General features: G+C 42.2%; 1 protein-coding gene across 3 annotated transcripts in view; it reads left to right on the plus strand.

The window, feature by feature from the left end:
* Positions 1 to 1399: 1399 nt before the first annotated feature.
* ERICH3 (glutamate rich 3) overlaps positions 1400 to 19646 on the plus strand; it is a 118360-nt gene continuing 100113 nt past the window's right edge. For all 3 annotated transcript variants that reach the window (XM_082418763.1, XM_082418765.1, XM_082418764.1), the window contains exon 1: positions 1400 to 2795. In XM_082418763.1, the coding sequence (XP_082274889.1) occupies positions 2773 to 2795 (23 nt within the window). In that variant the 5' untranslated portion in view covers positions 1400 to 2772. The remainder of the gene's footprint in view (positions 2796 to 19646) is intronic.

Raw genomic sequence — 19646 nt, forward strand, 5'->3', positions numbered from 1 at the left:
ATTCCACATGTCTTCCTACAAAACAGAAATCTTTTATAAATTTATGATACTACTGGGGACATCTGGGGACTTGTTTCCCTGTGAGAAAATGAAAATGACTCCAGTGACTATTTGGTCTCTGAAACAGTTTAATTTACTTTTTTTCTTTTTTCCTTTTTCCTATCCCCATACTAGAAATTAACATAAAAATTCCTTCTGGCTAAATTCCCAATACATTCTCACAGTGAGCATTTTCTGAAGTGAAAATTAGTAGCTTCCTTGCAGTTTTCATCAGGGATGTGAAATTGTGCAGCTCACAGGGGTGGAGAACTCAAACCCCATTTATGAATTAATACATGCTGCTGAGGGTACCTTGCCGTCTGCGGAGTGCCATGGAGTCTTTCCTACAGAACCCTGAGTATCTAAATAGTGTATTTTAATTTCCTTTCTCATTCCACCAGTGAGAGACTACCATTTTCTATTTGCACGAATGAATTAATATGTAACAACTAGTACCTATATAAGATTATATTATTTACACCATCCTTAGGAGTTGGTAGCCCTTGGGAAAATTATAAAGTCTCTCTATAGTCCCTCCTCCCTCCCTACCAATTTTTATCCAGGTGAAATCTACTTACAGAGAGCATTAAGGACACCGCCCAATGGGAACCACAGTCAATGGGGATAAGCTTATAGGGGAAAGAGCGGGTTCAAGTCCCATTTATGGCTGTGCAGTGATTAGGTATCTATAAGGCTTCCTTGTTTAAGCATAAGGTGCCGCTTTCATACCTCTCATCTTCCTTCTTTGACAACCTCTGCCTCTCTCCAGCTGCTCTAGCCATCTGCTTCCCAAAGCAGAGTTGAGTCCTCCATCTCTGGATCTAAGCTATTGAGCTAGAACCCTATTTTGTCTCCACTGAGATGGCTCTTGGTCTTTCAGGTCAGAAAACTCTGACAGTATAGAAAATTTGACTTCTGCAGCAATGCACAAGACTTATGGGAAAAGGAATTTGTAATTGTTAAAAACACAGGCTTTAGAATCAGATTTGTATTTGAATCCTGGTTTTTCCACTTAGGAGCTATTATAGACTTCAGGCAAAATAATTAACTTCTCTGTGTCTTAGTTTGTCTTATGAACTGGAGGAGAAAACCTACCTCAGAGAGTAGAGGTGAGGATTAAATGAGATAATGAACAGTTAGTAAGTGCTCAATAAAGGGCGGAGGAGAGAATTTAGTGAATACTCAATAAAAATGCTACCACTTTGAAGAGATTTTTTTTCCTTCATTTATACTCCAAACATTTGTTGAACTGCTGTTTGCCTCTGAGAATACAGAAAAATAAAATAGACATATACCATGAAATAGAGAAGCTCAGGTTCAAGTAGGAAAGACAGCCATAGATCAGTAAGTGAGGGTCCAGACAGAGTGGGGCCCCAGAGGTGGGAGTCATCAACTCACCTGGGGACGTCAAAGAAGGCAGGGTTTGAGGTAAGTGTTGAAGGATGAATAGAAGTTTGTTAGGTTGTCAGCGTGGAAGCATGTTCCCATGAGAGGAATAGTGCAAAATTTGGTCTTGCTAGAGTTTCGGGTAGCAGAGGTAGAGAAAGTGGTCACAATGAGGTTGATGAGGATGCTGGGGACAGATGATAAAGGGCGTTGAATGTCGTGCAAAGGAGGCTGGACTCTAACATGCTCGGTGGGCCTTTATGATGTGTGGGAAAGCAGAACGCCATTAATGAGCTGACGTCCTTCCAACTCGTAAGTGTGGCTGAGCTAGAATTGAGATCCACTGAGAGCTCAGTCACCGTGGATGTGTCCAGCCCTTCACTTACACATGAGGAATCTGAGGCCAGAGATCAAATCACCCAGTGTAGAACCTGATGAAGCAAAAACGGGACTAGGAATAGCTCATCTGAATCCAGTGCTTTAAACTTCTTCCACACCAAGGCCCTCTCACGTAAATCCAGGCTTCTTCGTCTAAGCCCTGCATTCTCGCTCCTGGATTCAAATACAAGTTCAGTTCCAGGTGCTAGCATGCTTCACTGAGTAACAGCATCTTTCCCACCTTCTGAATGTCAGAACTGTCAGTCCTGCCTGCTGGAGGTGGGGGCCTCAGCTAGGAGCAAGGATGGGGGTTTTCCAAGGAGGAAATCCACCAGTTGCAATCTCTGGCAGTTGCAGAAACAAAATCAAAACTCAAAGCTTTCTTTTCCTGGAACTTGCAATCTAGGGTCTGTTTTACAGTTGGAAACCAAGGCATCACACTGTAGCTGCTCCCTGCTCTTAATTACCTTACCCTCGGCCCATCACCTAGCCCTCCCTTCCCCAGGGCCTAGCAGGAAGCACACCTGCCTAAACAGGGTGTGTGCGTGCGTGTGTGTGTGTGTTTTCAGATCTCAGGTGCCTAGGGAACCCGCGCCCCAGAGCTACAGAGCAGGGGCCTGGGTCTCCTCCCACATCTGGGCCCAGAAAAAGGGCTGGAAGCTGAGCTTCACTTCCAGCTTCCGCAGGCTCGGTTCCAGCAGCCCTCGGGCTTCTGCAGAGCCTCCGCGCCTGCCTTCCCTCCTGCCTTAGCAACAGAGACGCTGTGGATACCGCCGGCGGGTGGGGGCCGGGGAGGCTGCCTGCAGCCCGGGCGCCCAGGGGCGGCGGCGGCCCAGCCCCAATGCCCCGCACACGGGCGACCGCAGGGCGGAGCCACCCCGCGAGCGCGACTGTCGCGGCGCCAGCGTGCACGGGCCCCACGCACCCACCCTCCGCACCCGTCGCGGGTCCAGAAGGGATCCTGCAAAAATGAGCCATTCTCACCCCACTGGGTAAGTGACAAACGGAGCTCTTCCACGCCGCGGCAGGTGGCGACTGCAGCCAGCGGCCCCTCCGCCCCCCTCCTGCTGCGGAGGGAAGGGGCGAGAGGGGGCGAGAGGGGGCTGGGGAGAGGAGAAAAATAATACGGATTCTGGGTCGCAGGGAGGATGGCAGAAATCCCAGGCTTCGTATCTCCTCCCTCGCCTTTCACTGATGTTCGCCCGCTTTGAAATGTTCGCTCAGGAAGGATTAAAAAATGGATGTGAAAAACGCATACATTAAGCAGGGACGTTAGCTGGCATCAAGAGGATCCTGTGCTGTGGAACATACGTGTTTAAATGCAATAATAGAGGTCACAACATATGCATTCGTTTGGAGAATCAGGGCTTAGGGATAAATCCTCACTGCGGCGTCTTGCATACAAGTGAGGTGTGAGTTGATATAATATTGAGGGAGGTGTCACTGTGAGGGGTACCCCTTATTTCAGGATTTTTATCTGCCCGATCTCAAAAGGATCATAGTGGGTATTTTAAAAGTATTGTGGCCAGGGGAGGTGGTGTGACGCAGGAAGGCGAGAAGGAAGAAGCTATGTGCCTGTGTGTTTACACATGAGCTCCCGTTGCTTTGGGCAGGGTGACTCCTCAGAAGACATATTTTGGCAATTATTCAACCTGTTTTAGGAAGTTAACAGTCATTTACTGGCTGTTGAAAAGAGAAAACAAAACAAAACACAACACAACGAACCCCCAACCGGTCTTGGTCCTTTTATTGGAAGAGAGACTATCCAATTTCCTTCTGAATTAAACAGTGTAATGCATATTAGATGGTTTTTTATTATGATACATCTAGTAAGCAGATAATATCCTAGTTGATCTTGCAACTAATTTGAAGATGCTTTCCTTTTTAATTAAATTTACTGCACATTTTCAAGAGCAGCAAATTAGCAGAGGACAACATATTTAAGATCATTTGGAGTTTGTGATGTCTGAAATACCACATTAGTCGTTGTGCTTTGGATTTACAGTCAAACTTAAAGATTTTACTTTTTAGTGTATTCTCTGAGCTTTAGACATAAACTAAAATGTTTGAAAAAACTAAAGGCGTGGGCTTCCCTGGTGGCGCAGTGGTTGAGAGTCTGCCTGCCAATGCAGGGGACACGGGTTCGAGCCCTGGTCTGGGAAGATCCCACGTGCCGCGAAGCAACTGGGCCCGTGAGCCACAACTACTGAGCCTGCGCGTCTGGAGTCTGTGCTCCGCAACAAGAGAGGCCGCGATAGTGAGAAGCCCGCCCACCGTGATAAAGAGGCGCTCCCGCTTGCCGCAACTAGAGAAAGCCCTTGCGCAGAAACGAAGACCCAACGCAGCTAAAAATAAATAAATAATAACAAAAAAAAAAAAAAGGAATTCCTTAAAAAAAAAAAAAACTAAACTAAAGGCGTATAAGGTGCCATATTGGAAGTCAGTTTCAGAACTTTTTGGAAAGTGATGTAGCTGTTCTAAACAAGCTTCTTATTTATCTCAAATAGAGTTAGTTTAGGTACTTGAACGCGTTGACGCTGAACTCCTGTGCAGTTTTAGTTGCTGTGGGTCAGTGGGATGTAAATGGCACTACTTTTCTGCAGCTGCTCTTTGCAGTGTGTCCACATTCAGGAAAATTAATGTGTCAGTTATGGTTGTCTTCCTATGTTTTTCAGGTTTTTGGCTAAGTTAGAATCTGATTAGACCATTTAATCATCTATTTTCAAATGTGGAAAAAACCTGTAGCTGCTTATTAAATTGTGCATGATTAAGATTTCAGAAACTGAAGTGAAATTTTTCTGAAGCTCCATTAGTTCCAAGCACATGGGAAAAAAAGGAAAATGTGTGATCTCGGGAAAGAGCGTGCTTCACGGTACTCTGCAAGAAAGACAGTAAGATGCAATAATAATCTTGCACTAAAATTGTAGGCACCATATCTCATTCATCTTTGTGCCCCCTTTGCTTATTCTTGTATAAAGAAATGCTCAACAGATGTCTATGGAATGAATGATATCATCTGACAGTGTCCAGTCTAGAGGTGGATGCATTCATTCACAGAAGAAAACCATATTAGGGCTAAACATTTATCAAGTGCTTACCATGTGCCAGGCTCTAGTCTACTGTGTAACAAGAAATACCTCATTAATCTTCCCACTCACTCCACGAGGCAGATTCTAGTCACCCTTATTTTCACAGATAAGGAAACAGAGGACTGAGAAGTTTCCAAGGATTTCACGGTAAGAGGGCTCAGAGTTGGAATAAAACGCCAAGGAGTCCGGTTGCAGAGCCTGTGTGATTAACCATGACACTAGCTGCCTCTCATGGTCAATAGCTGAGATGCAGAGGAGCCCTAAATACATGGAAATTCTTACCCAGATCAGACCAACCTCTGACAGGTGATAGCTGTACATAGCTATCTAGTATTTTGATGTATAATTAGAAAATAATTTTGTGATGGTGTCTACAGGTATATATTTTTTGTTTTCGGTTCATCAAAAATAAATGAAAACAATAAATATAACAACTTTAAATGCCGTAATATTCACCCAAGAACAAAGTTATTCAAATTGCTAAAGTTTTCCCTCAATATAAGTAGTCATTATTTTTCTTGCCTGCTACTATTTGGAAATAATAAAAGTTTCAGTAGCAAATAAAAGGTTTTCATTAAAGCTGAGAAAGCTTTTCCATCATTACTGAAGCAGTTTGTATTTATTACATTTTAAGAATAAAGTGGCACTAAAGTGCAGTTGTACAACAAAACAGAAATTTTAAATTTCTGAAATTCCACCAATCAATAAGGGACACCCTGATGCTTTCTTTTGGTGCTTCCTCTGAGTTCCACTGCTTCCTTAATTACAGCAGGAAACACTTGACATAAAAATTGCAAAGGCCCTGTGCTGACTTTGTTCCAATAGAGTTTGGAGTAAATAAAAATGGTCTTAAAAACTTCTGCCAAAGATTATAATAGAGACTTTGATTCTGAGCTGCATTGTAATTTGGGAGAAGTCAACTATAAAATACTGTTTCTGGCACTGCCACCTCTAATGAAACTGTTTTAGAGTGGAAAATTTCAATTGATAGTCCCTCTAGTTTGTTCTGTCTCATCCTGAGTTGCTATTTGTTTGTGTGGGTGTTTGTGGGTTGTGCACTAGTCCTAGAGGTGGAATGGGGATTTTTACACCTCTCAGTCATGCATGAGGATAAAATAATACGGCTCTTCTGACTCCTTCAAAGGATCTTCACTGAATCCACATGCACTGCGCTCTCTGTGTGAAAGATATGCTTGGCTCTGAGTAGAGATAGTCACACTCATCTGTAAATTTGCTTTGAGGAACTGGAAGAATGAGAAGCATTATAGTTTACAACAAGATAAAAATGCAGAAGATGCTGTATGTTTGGAAAGATTGTTCCAAGGTTTAGAAGCTTTTTTTTTTTTTTTTTGGTTTAGATTTTTTAATTTATATCTTTTTAATGTAAAGAAGTGTTTCTGTAGTGACAGAGTATACTGAAATGTGGTATAGAAAGAATGAACACATCCTTAGTACTCCCTGATCACTCAGTCCTGTTTCATCAAAGGCAGAGTACAACGTGCTATAGGTAAAATTGTCAATTTTTAGATAGTGGATGTGTATATATAAAAGTGACAAAGATTATAAACCCACTGTGTCATTTACATATGGAGTGTCCATTGCACTTTGTCTCTGCCTTTTTTTTTCAATCCAACATGGTATTAGTTATTATTTTTTACAAATTGAGATATAATTAACATATTAGTTGCAGGTGTACAATGTAATGATTTGATATTTGTATATATTGCAAAATGATCACCACAAATACCAAATGATCTCACTTATATGTGGAATCTAAAACAACAACAGCAATAACAGCAACAAAATGAACTCATAGATGTAGAGAACAGATTAGTGGTGGCTAGGGGTAGGAGATGGGGGGTAGAAAAATGGGTGAAGGTGGTTAAAAGGTACAGACTTCCAGTTATAAAGTAAATAAGTCCTGTGGATGTAATGTACATCGTGGTGACAATAGTTAATAATACTGTATTTTAAATTTGAAAGTGGCTCAGGGAATAGATCTTAAAAGTTCTCATCACACACACACAATTTGTAACTATGTGTGGTGTTGGATGTTAATGAGACTTATTATGGTATCTCTGCCTTCCTAGCAGTGTAGTACTTTGTATGACAGTAGTAGGGTTCTAGTCTCTTTGTTGCTCACCACTCCTAACACCAAAATTATCTGTGACACAGAATTGCAGATTTCAAGTAATTAAATATTTCAATTCAAAATGGGTAGTTTCTATTTACCCTCCTATTAAATATTAACAATTTGACTTCAAGGAATAAATTGTTTCTGATTAAACGAGGTGAATTGAACATGCTGATTTGTCTCGATTTCCTCTCTGATAATTTTGTTATAGAGTCTGTTCTTTTTTTTATAGAAGGGATGTCTTCTCTTATCCGTTTGCTTAACAAACCTGTTCACATAACTAGATGGGAATGGAAAGGGATTTGTTATTTGTTATACAACATCACTCAATTCTTTGAATTTTTCAGAGTTATATGCCAAAAATCACATAGTGATCTGTCACCAAAATTTTTTTTTCACTGATTTTTCAAATTACAGCTCAATTAGGTCCTCCTTTAGTTGTGTTGGAAGCAAAGGCTTGGAAACTACTTGCAATCATATTTACTGACAAGTCAAGAAAACCATTTATTGTATCAACATCTACATAATACTTCAAACTGTCCCTTTGTCTCACAGATGTTTTTCTAAGTTAAGTACACCCTAAGAAGACACCATATGGTGAGAGGTGTGCCTTTCTTTTGTGAAAGTAGAAAGATGATTATAAAACGGAAAGGAGGGAGGTGGATCAACATGGCTTGGAGGTGCATTTTTAGGCAGACCAGTTTTAGGAGAGTACAGAGGAAACTTGAGCGTCTAGAAATTGATTCCCTTCAAACAATCCTTGCCTGGGTTCCCCTAGGAAAGTCTCTGGGTATCCCAGGGGAGTACATATCCCAGTTTATAAACTTCTGGTTTAGCACACAGGGTGCTGTCAAATGCAGGATGCTGTAGCATTCCACACTTCCTTTCTCCCAGTCTACTGAAGAAAGGAATCTCTAGCTGTAAGAAGTAGAGACTTCCCCAACTTATTTTGATTATTATTAGCTATGAAAAGTTTTTCGGGGAGACAAGAAAATAAAACATTTCTGACCCAATTTTCAATTCTAAAGTCAAACTCAAATAGTCTTGACCTGAGGTGTTTATGTATTTTCAAGACTTTTAGTTTCCAGAAATATCACTTTCAATGAAAACTTCAGATTCTGGAATATAGTACTTAAATAATCTTTTAAACTTTAGTTGCTAATTTTGGTACAGACCAAGAGAAATAGGATGCAGACTGAATTTTTGGACCTTTCCCTCCAATGGCTTACTCAGTTCCCCACACAAATAATTGAAAATATTGTATGCTTTGGAATGATTCCATAAATGTCCATCAGTTTAAAATAAACTGTCAGATTAGGTGGGGGTAAAATTTGTGAAAAAGAAAAAAAAATAGGATTCCACATCCATACTGGTTTGCAAGTGTCTTTCGTCAACTTTCTCTAAACTTGAAATCCCAAATAACCTATTATGAATATGATTTATGTTTTTAAAAAGGATGAGGAAAGAGGAGAATCAGTTGAGTCATTCAGAGTGAAACCCTTGGCACTACGAAAAAGGACATACATTTATGCTTTCAATTAAAATAAACTATTTAAGGTAAATGTATTTATCTATACTTATCTCATTAATTTAATTTTTTGTTTAAGTGATCAATTATTGGTCCTGATGTTACCGGGGTTCTTGGTCTCCTGAATCAACAGAAATTAGTCAGAGGCCAGACAAGAAATTCAGGCAAGGCTTTACTTGAGCCCCTGATGCAGGAGGGGGGAGTGAGAACAAACGACAGATTCCCATGCTTACTCGCTCCCTGAGGGGGGACGAGCCTGTTCCTTATATGGGGTGAGGGCAGGGGTGTGTCCAGAGGTCAGGCCAGAGGGGTGGCTTAGGTGTTTTGCCCACCCCTTAGGTGGTGTTGTGTGCAGGGGACATGTGCAGTACCCTGCTTTTGCTCCGGGCTCTTCAAAAGTGGCAGCTGGGATTTTTGGTCTCTTTGTATCTTTTGTCCAGAATTTGCCCCAACTGTGCATGCATGCAGTTATTTTTAGTCCCATATAGTTTCTTTGTATTTTGTTGCTAGAGGAAAGGTGTGTCCAGGCACAAGCATTGCAGCACTGCAGCAAAGGGCCCCAGGTCCCAGCCTGTCTCATTCCCCCCTGAGAGACTCTACACCCTTATTCTTAAGGGGTAAGGGGCTGAAGGTCTCTTCTTCTGAAACTTCTTCCTGCTGGCCAGGGACTGCAGACCCTAGCCTACCCTAGGGGTGTAGAAGTCCCTTGCTGACTGTTCCAAGGACCTGTAGGGACCTGGGCCACCCTCTGCTGGAATGGGTTGAATCCCTTGAGCCATCGTGAGCCTTACTTCAAACTGTTGGAGCCTAGAAGACACAAACTCAATCAAAAGGTTAAATAAACAAGGGCTAGAAAGGGGAAGAACAACAATAGCCATTAAAGGGCCTAAAAGGGAAGGAACCATGTTAACTTTGGGAGGGTTTTTATTTTTTAACTGTTGACCAGACAGTGGAGGCGATTTTGCCCCTGCCAAAACTGTGAAACCACTCTGCCTGGGCGTATATTTCCTTCATATTAATTTTTACCTGTTCTGTCTCATTGATCCAAGTGCAGCAGGAAGTATTAGTTATCGCACAAACTCTACCTTGTTCTGCCAGAAGGTAATCAAGGGCCAGACAATTGTCAAGAGCCACATCAGCCAAGGAAACAAGAGAGGTCCCAAATCCCGTTAAGGCTTCAAATAGGAGCCAACTCACTACATCCATCATTTTACTTACCTGTTGATGGTGCCTGGCTTTTGAATAGGTATCTCAGATCTTCCACTGGTGTATTGTTCATCTGTTTTGACCTGTGGGGTTTCTGGAGGTAAAAGCTTTAGTCTGGACAAACGTACCCAACTAGATACCCCTTGCAGTTTGACAGCAGCGGAGGTGGTTAAAGTTATTTTATAGGGGCCCTTCCATTTTGGCAATCGTTGGTCTTCGGGGGACCCCTCTTTCCAGGTTTTAAGAAGAGCTTGGTCCTTGGGATTTATTTGTAAAGGAACTGCTCCTTCCTCTGTATTTTTAGTGGGAGCTGGCAGTGCCTTGTTGGCGTAGTCCTGGATTGCCTTCTGAACTTGTCCTACATTAATAATATATCTCAGGGCCTGGTTCACTTCCTCATCCAGTAGAACGTCAGTAGTACGAAAAGCCCTCCCATAGGTCACTTCAAATGGGCTAAGCCTCAGACCGCTCCTGAGGGCTACACAGACCCTGAGGGGTGCAATAGGAAGAAGTTGGTCCAGGGTTCATGAGTTTCTTGGTAGAGCTTTGCTAAGGTTTTCTTTAAAGTATGGTTCATTTTCTCTACCTTGCCTGAAGACTGGGGTTGCCCAAGAGGTGTGTAGCTTGTAGTCTATCCCTAGGGCCATTGTGAATCCTTGTGTGATTTTGGCTATAAAAGAGGGCCTGTTATCACTCTGGAGGGACTTTGGAAGCCCAAACCAAGGATTTATTTCTTTTAAAAGGGACTAACAGACTTCCATAGCCTTTTCAGATTGGGTGGGGAAGGCTTCAACCCATCCTGTGAAAGAATCAACAAACACCAGAAGATATTTATATCCTGATCGTGGGGCCACTTGGGTGAAATCTAACTGTCAGTCTTCCCCCGATATGTCCCTCGGCACTGAATTGGCCTGAGTAATGAAGTGGGGATTGGATGGGCCTGTGGGTTATTACGGGCACATAAATCACAGGCAAGCGTTACTTGTTTTTCTGTTCTTTTAAGTCCCGTCCCTGAAAAAGCCTTTTGCATCAGGTCCCATAATTCATCCCTCCCATAGTGGGTGACATCACGTAAGCTCTTAGTGAGTTTCCATGGTTGGGCCTCAGGGATTAGAACCTTATCCTCCTTTTTACACCAGCCTGTGCTTCCCTTCTCATAGTCCCATTTCTCAGCATTTTCTTGTTCCTGTGGGGAATACTGGGGAAGGCTAGGGAGTTCAGGGGGGCCAATCACTAGAGCCATAACTTGTTCAGGTTCCTGCAGTTGAGCTGCCTGTTTTGCAATTTGATCAGCTTTGCTGTTCCCTTGGCTCACAAAGGATCCATCCCTCTGAGGGCCCCTACAGTGGGTTACTGCTACCTGGGTCGGGGGCTGCACTGCTTCTAAAAAAGCCAGAATCAAATCTTTATGTTTTATGGGGGAATTTCTAGCGGTTAACATTCCTCTTTCTTTTCAAATGGCAGCATGAGCATGTAGCATGTGGAACCCATATTTAGAGTCAGTGAAAATATTTAATTTCTTATCCTTCCCTAATTGCAGAGCTCTCATTAATGCACTTAGTTCAGCCTTCTGGGCTGATGTCTGGGGTGACAGGGCCTTGGCTTCTGTGACTTCGTCTAGACTAACTATGGCATACCCCGCCTTTCGGGTTCCCATTTCTACAAAACTGCTCCCATCAGTAAGCCTTTCAACCTCGGGGCTGTCATGAGGCTCATCTAGAAGATCAGACCTGCTGGAGTAAGTTTGTTCTCTGGTCTCTATACGCTGATGCAATAAGTCTCCACCCTTGGCCACTGGAAGCAGAATTGCTGGGTTCAGCATTTGGCACACCTTTAAGGTAATGTCGGGGTGTCCATTAGGAGGGCCTGATATCTTGTTAACCTTCCCCCCGTCAATCAGTGATGTCCTTTGACCTCCAGCACAGATTGTACCTGATGAGGGGTTAACAAAACGAAGTGTTGTCCCAGGTGAGCTTGGAAGCCTCATTAGCCCACAGGGCTGTGGCTGCCACTGCCCGCAGGCGGCTTAGCCATCCCGGGGCCACTGAGTCCAGTTGTTTTGAAAAGTAAGCCACTGGTCTCTGATCCAGTCCCAGCTTTTGGGTCAGGGCTCTAGAGCTATCCCTGCCCTCTTGTGAACTTACAGGGTAAAAGGTCCAAATTTGGAAGCCCCAGTGCTGGTGCTCTACTCAACTCAGTCTTTAGAGTCTAAAAACCCCACTGGTGGTCCCTATTCCATTGAAGGGGTTCCCTGTCTTCTCCCTTTAGAGCCTCACATAGGGGTTTTGCTATTAGGCCATAACTTGGAATCCACGTACGACAGAACCCAGCCATCCTGAGAAAGCCTCAGAGTTGCCTCTGTCACCCAGCTCAGGAAGACTACTGGGTTTTCATCTTTTTCCTGTGTAACCTCTCAGACCTTATCATAATTTACAGGCTTCACCATACACCTTCTCATTTCTTCTGATAGACAAGTAATATAATGTCTCATCCTAGCCTGGCCTACACAGTCTTCATAGTGCCTGTGTGGGTCATGTTCTGGGATTGCATCCCCACCCATCTGATAAATTTGGTGGTATGGATTGGTGGCCAGTAGGCCATCTGCGTGTTCCCTGGCCTTTCTCAGTATATGCTCCTTTTCATCCGGGGTGCAACAGTGGGCCAGAATAACCATGATGTATTTGGGAAATCTGTCAAAAATTTTAAAAGTTTTAAAACACCCTGTTAGATAGGATCATAGGTTTCTGTGAAACAATACTTATTCCTTGAGCTAAGGTGGGGAAAAAAAATCAAAATTAAATATAGATCACTTCAAGGCATAGGAACCCACACAGTCTGTTATTAAAAGCAGCATTCCAGGAAAACTTTGTTCTCTTATGAGAGAAACCAAATCCAGTCTTCCATCAACCTACTCTTAATAAAATTCATTTTCCTAATTAAATTTAATCGAGCCTTAGAAAGTCCTGACCACATACGAAATTCTTTAACCAATGTTCCTTTTTCTCAAACCTTCTGCAACTTCATGTAGCCATATTATATCCCATATTCTTTTCCCATTCAGAAATAGCCAGCTCTAGGAAAAAAATCACCCTTTTTCTTTTAACAAAACATATTTCCATTCCTCATACCTTCTTTTCTGAAAACACACATCCTACTTTCCTTAAGCAACCATGAACTGTCTTTTACATTTGCATTCCGTAAATTGGTAGAAAAACATCTCAAGGCGGCACCAAACAGCTTAATTTCTCTCTCATAAGAAGACAAAAGTAGGTAAATTTAGACCTGTTTAGCAGTTAATGTTCCAATATCTTCTCTTATTTGAAATGGCCTGAATATTCAACGAATTCTTATAATTTAACTTAATTTAGTTTCAAATTACCAAAATTTGGAGAGACTGTTTTAGATGGACGTTTCCAAAACATAATTATTCCTACAGAGTTTACCAAAAAGTTCTTATCCCAGTTACATTTACTTAAAAATTTAATCATATCAGTTTATTTTCCTGGTTGACAGATTTTATAACAGAAACAATATTCACTTATTGACTTCCAATAACCTTAGGTACAGTGAAAGTATTATACTTAATGTTGATGGCTCTCAAGGCAGGTCTGTATTAACTAAACCCACAAGCTAAAGCCAGACAAACCAATTTTTACAGAACCAGAGATCTCATAGTTTTCCCACTTGAATTTAAAATAGCCCCTTTTTTTCCTTCAGTCTGGGGGACTACAGATGAATCAGGTAGTTCTTGAGAGCCCAGGCAGAATAGTTACATTGCAAAGGGAGAGGAGAGAGGTACAAGCCCCTCTCCTTTCCTTTTTGTTCTTTAAAATCCCGCTAAGTAACCCAAGGCTGGTGTCTCAGGTAGTGTGGGCTGTGTTTGTATTTCAAAGCTTGAGTGCTCCACCATGCCCACAATGTCGACAGAGCCTTGAGGGAGCAGTTGGACAGACAAAACTACATAAAACAAAAAACTTAAAGACACAAACAAGAGGTTTTTAGGATGAAGGGTATGGGAGTGCAAGTATGAGGACCAAGGAGAGGTAAAGGAGGAGAGGTGATCAAGCCTGGAAGCCAGCCAGCTGTACTTCGTCTGTGGGACTGCAGCCCTCAGGTGGGACTCTCACCCACACATACACCAGTATATAGAAATCTGCCGCCTCAGCCCATTCCCAGCAGGACTTCTCTTGGTGGCAGGAAAATAAAGGTGAGGATATTGGGATGATCAGACTTCCAGCCTCTACAAGATATGAGGTTTGAACCTCTATCACTCCCATAAATCTCCAGTCAGAGAGACCCCGCTGGACCACAGTCTGCGTGGTGTGAGGTGAGCCTCTCCCACCTCTGCTTGTCACCTGTCGAGGTGAGCCATTGCCGGATGAAGGGAGCATGGTCTCACAAGCTGAGAGGAGTGATGCTTTTTCTGTCTGATGTCCACTCTCTCAGAAGGATAGGGCAGAAGTGAGAGAGGAGAGGACAGAGAGAGAAGTAGAGAGATTTCAGGAAAGGGAAAGGGACAAAGGGGAAAGGAAAAGTGGTGAGAGAAAAAGGACAAAGGGGAGGGGGAAAGCATTGCCTGAATGAGGGTACTGAGGCCTCCAGGGGCCAGGAAGGCAGACTTACCAAATGTGGTGATGCTGAAACAAGAGGTTCAGGTGGCCACTTGTCACCCACAGGGAAGCCGCATTTGGTGGTCCCAGAGGTGCCCAGATCCTCTCCTGGGAAGGGAACAATAGTCCCTTCATGGTTGCCACAAAGTATTGGGTTGGCCGAAAAGTTTGTTTGGGTTTTTCCCATAAGATGTTACGGAAAAAACAGAACGAACATTTTGGCCAACCCAATATGTTACCGACCAGGGCTCTTGGACTCCTGAATCAACAGAGGTTGGTCAGAGGCCAGACAAGAAATTCAGGCAAGGCTTTATTGGGGCCCCTGCTGAAGGAGGTGGGAGTGAGAACAAACAACAGATTCTCATGCTTGCTCGCTCCCTGAGGGGGGGCTGGCGAGCCTGTTCAGTATATGGGGTGAGGGCAGGGGTGTGTCCAGAGGTCAGGCCAGAGGGGTGGCTTAGGTGTTTTGCCCACCCCTTAGGTGGTGTTGTGCGCAGGGGGCATGTGCAGTACCCTGCTTTTGCTCCGGGCTCTTCAAAAGTGGCAGTTGGATTTTTGGGTCTCTTTGTATCTTTTGTCCAGAATTTGCCCCAACTGAACATGCATGCAACTATTTTTAGTCCCATATAGTTTCTTTGTATTTTGTTGCTCGAGGAGAGGTGTGTCCAGGTGCAAGCATTGCAGCACTGCAGCAAAGGGTCTCAGGTCTCAACCTGCCTCACTGACTGCATTGAACAAGACTTGCTTAGTGTCCTCAAAAGCAAATTATTTGAGTGTATGGACACTGCACTTTGATTTTCCCTTAGTTCCTTGCTTTCACCTAGCTCCATTGTTCTCAAACTTAAGCATACAAAGAATTACTGAATAGTGTGGTATACACAAAACCATGACTATTGTACTTTATTAATTAAATTTTTAAGGGTAATTTTTACCATATAGTACATTTGTATCTTGTGCTGGCTAAAAAAGTCAACCCAACTGTAAGATCCAAATCGTTGCTTTTATAATGAGCCACAAGAAACATACTTTAAAAGTGAAGACCATTTCAAAGTATAGATGTTTGGATCTGGACTTTTTAATAATTACTCATTGTCTGGCGGGTCTCCTCTCACTCTTTCTTCTTATCTCCTGTCCCTTTTGTATGGTTAACTCTTTTTTTTGGTCTATGGGCAGATTACTGTGAGGCGCAGTTTTTTCTTCTGCCCCGTGCTCTGGGTACTCTCTTTATAGAGTTTCATTATCCTTTTCTCATCCATCCCAACTACCTGCATGGATGTGGCAGGATCCAGAAGGTATCTGTTCCCTCTTTGGGTGGATCATCAGTGATCCTTTTATGTTTGTCAGCACATAATTCAGAATCAAAGTGCAGCAGCTTGCATTTCTTTGTACCGGAAATATATTCTTTGTTACTTTCGTCTAAATCCATGTTACATACTTAAATTGATCACCTTTCTGATTATACCTGTGTTTTGGACTGAATTGTGTCTCTTCCCTGCCCTGCAAATTCATATGTTGAAGTCCTAACACCCAGAAGCTCAGATATGACTATATTTGGAGGTAGGGTCTTTAAAGAGTTAATTAAGGTTAAATGAGGTCAGTGGGGTGGGCCCTAATCTAATATGACTGGTGTCCCTATAAGAAGAGGAGATTAGGATACAGACGTGTACATACCGAGAGAAGACTATGAGAAGGTATAGAGAGAAAATGGCCAACTGTAAGACTAAGACAGAGGCTGGAGCAAATTCTTCCCTCATGGTCCTCAAAAGAAACCAACTCTGTTGACAACATGATGTTGGACTTCCAGCCTCCGGAACTGTGAGACAATACATTTCTGTTTAAGCCATCCAGTCTTCAATACTTTGTTATGGCAACCCTAGCACACTAATACAACCTGTTTGCAACTCCTGATGCTTTTTTTTCCCCACTTGGTCCTGCTAAAGCTGAAGATGGTTTTTATGAGAAGTGTAGGGTCACTGAGAATAAACGATTTAACAATATGAGGGTCATAGGGAGTGGAGATTGGAAGCCAGAGGTTCAAAAAGGTAGATAAAAATAAAAGCAAATGGAAAATGTGATTAAAGGACTAGTGAGGAGAAATAATTACGGCAGTAAGTCAATGATCTCTACTGGTAAGTACTGAGCTTTTCTTTTGTTAAGTCTGATTAGTAATCAAATTACTTCCAACCTCTCCGTCTGACACTACTTGGGGTAGAAAACTGAACCTTTTAAGCTGGTGATCCATTTTTCTGTGACTGTTATTATTTTCTTATAATAGTTATGAACATTTATAAATTAATGAAAATTCTTAGGGCAAAATATTGAAACAAGGGAAGACACAGCAGGGAACTAAACAGACAATATAAACTGCACATAGTAGTTATGAAACAGCATTATAAACTAAGGATTTTGAAATGAATTGAATCATAATATTTTATAGTAGCAGTTAATTTGGCATTCTCTATATGCCATGGATTATAATATTTCATATTTGTGAATATTATGTAGCTCTCATTTTAAGAAGTTGTTTCTCTTCATAGCTTGCTCCAAGATATTTATAATAATATTGTTTCTGTTGCTTAGATTCAAGTAAAACTAATCTGCTGTAAATTAGGTTAATAGAAGGGATCTCAAATATCTGGGTATTAGTGACACAAGAGATTTTTTAATTTTCCTCCTTGTACTTATCTGTTTTTTGAAAATTTTCTACTTGGAGCAGAAAAATTCAAAGAGGAAAGTCAAAATTGCTTGAAATCCTACCATCCATAAATAATCCTAGTTAGCATTTTGGTCATTTTCTTTCTTCTCCATTTTCCTGTGCATTATTCCTGTTTTTAAAGTGATTATTCCTATTTCAACAAAGCTCCACTGTTTTAAAAAGCTGTTTCTAAGACACTACTGTTTTAAAGTTAACCAGCAAGTACCATGTGGGCCCTTCCCTCATAGCGTTCCAGTTGTCTTCATATTTCCCTTATAAACTGCAAACTCTTTGAGAGTGCAGACCACACCCCTCTACATCTTCCATGTATCCCCAGGACTTAGCTCAGTAATTGCTGACATACGTCACCGATTTTAGTGATCATTTATGGTAAGTCCCAAGAGTATGTTTGCTCATCGATTCAATTAATATTTACTGAGTGCCTACTAAGTGCTAGTCAGCAAGTTACCATATTCAGCACGTATTCTCTTCCAGAAATTCATTTGAGTTCTGGAAAAGGCCTGAATAGTGAGTTTTAAAAAAAGATTTAAAAGTCACTAACCTTCATTGAGTTTTGCCATCCTCGGGCAGCAGGGTGATTAGTAGGTATCAGTCAGGAATATGTTCAATGGCAAGTAACAGAAAACCAAATGAATAGTGGCTTAAACCATAACAACGCTTATTATTTATTTCACAAGTAGTCTGGAGGTAGGCAATTCTATTTTATTGTAATATCAGCGTCCTTATCTCTATAATTTTTGGGGTCTTTTCCTCATGGTACCAAGATGACTACCCTAGATCCATGCACAGTAGCTTTATAAAGCCATCCCAAACAGAAAGGAAAAAGATGGATGCAAAAAAGGACATTTTTTAAAAAATCTGGGAGGAGGACATTTCCAGGACTTTCCAGTAGACTTTCTTTAATATCTTGTTGTCCAGAACTGCATCAATGAACATGCCTAGTTACGAGAGAGAGTGGGAAAGAATAGATTTGACTTTCCTAACTTCTGTGGGCGATAGGCAAGGGAGAAGGGTTTGGGAATGGCTTCTGGTAGCCCGTCAGCAGTGTCCAGCGCAGAGCTTTAGTGATGAGATGTCTGGCTCTGGATGTGGATAGTCTGACTTCAGATTTGCTACATAGCTGCTGTGTGACCCTACATAAATTCTGTATCATTTCTCTGATTCTTGCTTTTTTCATCCTGGTGGAATATATGTCTGCTTTGTAGGTTGTTGTGAGGATTGAATGAAATACTTTAAAGCATTTAGTACAGGGCCTGGCACATAGTAGTGTTAATGTGCTAACTTAGTGCCTGGTAGCTTAGATGCAACATACATGAGTATGCCCAGCTTTCTGTAGGAGAACTGCCATACCCAAGTCCTGAGCTAGATGTAGAGTTGGATTAATTGGACAAGGCATCCTAGAGAGATTAAATTTTGGGGGGTGAGTTTTGAAAGAGGGGAGAAACATCTGGACACATTTAAGGAAAGTACAAAGTACTCTCTAAAAACGTAGTATTATAATTACAGTCATCACTGCCAGGGCAATAGTAGCCAGTTGTGACTTTGAATAAGTGAGAGAAGACAACAACATTGCTTGTTTATTTAGCTGACAAGCTCTTAGGAGCAGGCAAGACATTTTTTTTTTTGCTATAAAACCAAGCAAAAGCTGGCCTGGCCTGAGAAGTCGATACCTCAAATTTGGTTTTGTCTTTAACTTCCACTTACTTTCTCTTGCTCATTTTTTGGAACCTCAGATACAATACCAAGTGTGCACACTAGGATTTTCTTTCTTTTTTTAAAAAAAATTAATTAATTAATTATATTTTGGGTGTGTCGGGTCTTCGTTTCTGTGCGAGGGCTTTCTCTAGTTGTGGCAAGTGGGGGCCACTCTTCATCGCGGTGCGCGGGCCTCTCACTATCGCGGCCTCTCTTGTTGCGGAGCACAGGCTCCAGACGCGCAGGCTCAGTAGTTGTGGCTCACGGGCCTAGCTGCTCTGCGGCATGTGGGATCTTCCCAGACCAGGGCTCGAACCCGTGTCCCCTGCATTGGCAGACAGACTCTCAACCACTGTGCCACCAAGGAAGCCCCGGATTTTCTTTTTTTAACTGAAAGATCTTTGCCTTCAATTCTAAGTCAGAAATTAATTTCAGATTTATTTCTGTTCATCTCCTAAACCTTTTCAAAAGTGAGATTGAGTATTTCTTCTCCTTGAAACTGGAATCTCTGTCTTGAACTGCCAGAAAAATGACTATTTCACCACAATTCACAGGGATTTACATAAGGTTATAACAGTTAAATTCTTTCTTACAAAATCTCCTTTCCCCTCAGTCAAACTTGAGACTGAGAGCTTTGACCTTGGCTGGAGTCTTCCAGGATTGGATGTGCGCTTAGGGAGTGGGTGAGGCTGATCTCAGGCTACAGCCTGTGGAGAGGGGTTTGAGGTTCCAGTCCTTAGTGAGGTCGTTGACGCAGGGAAGGGAAAAAGTCTGCAGTTTCAGGGCCAAATGCAAGAGCATGGAGCAGGAACCAGATCCCAAAGTCCTATGACAGGGAGCAGGGGAGCTCAAGAAGGAAGCTGGG

The sequence above is a fragment of the Balaenoptera physalus genome (genome assembly GCF_965194825.1).
Source record: "Balaenoptera physalus genome assembly, chromosome: 1".
NCBI lineage: Eukaryota > Metazoa > Chordata > Mammalia > Artiodactyla > Balaenopteridae > Balaenoptera > Balaenoptera physalus.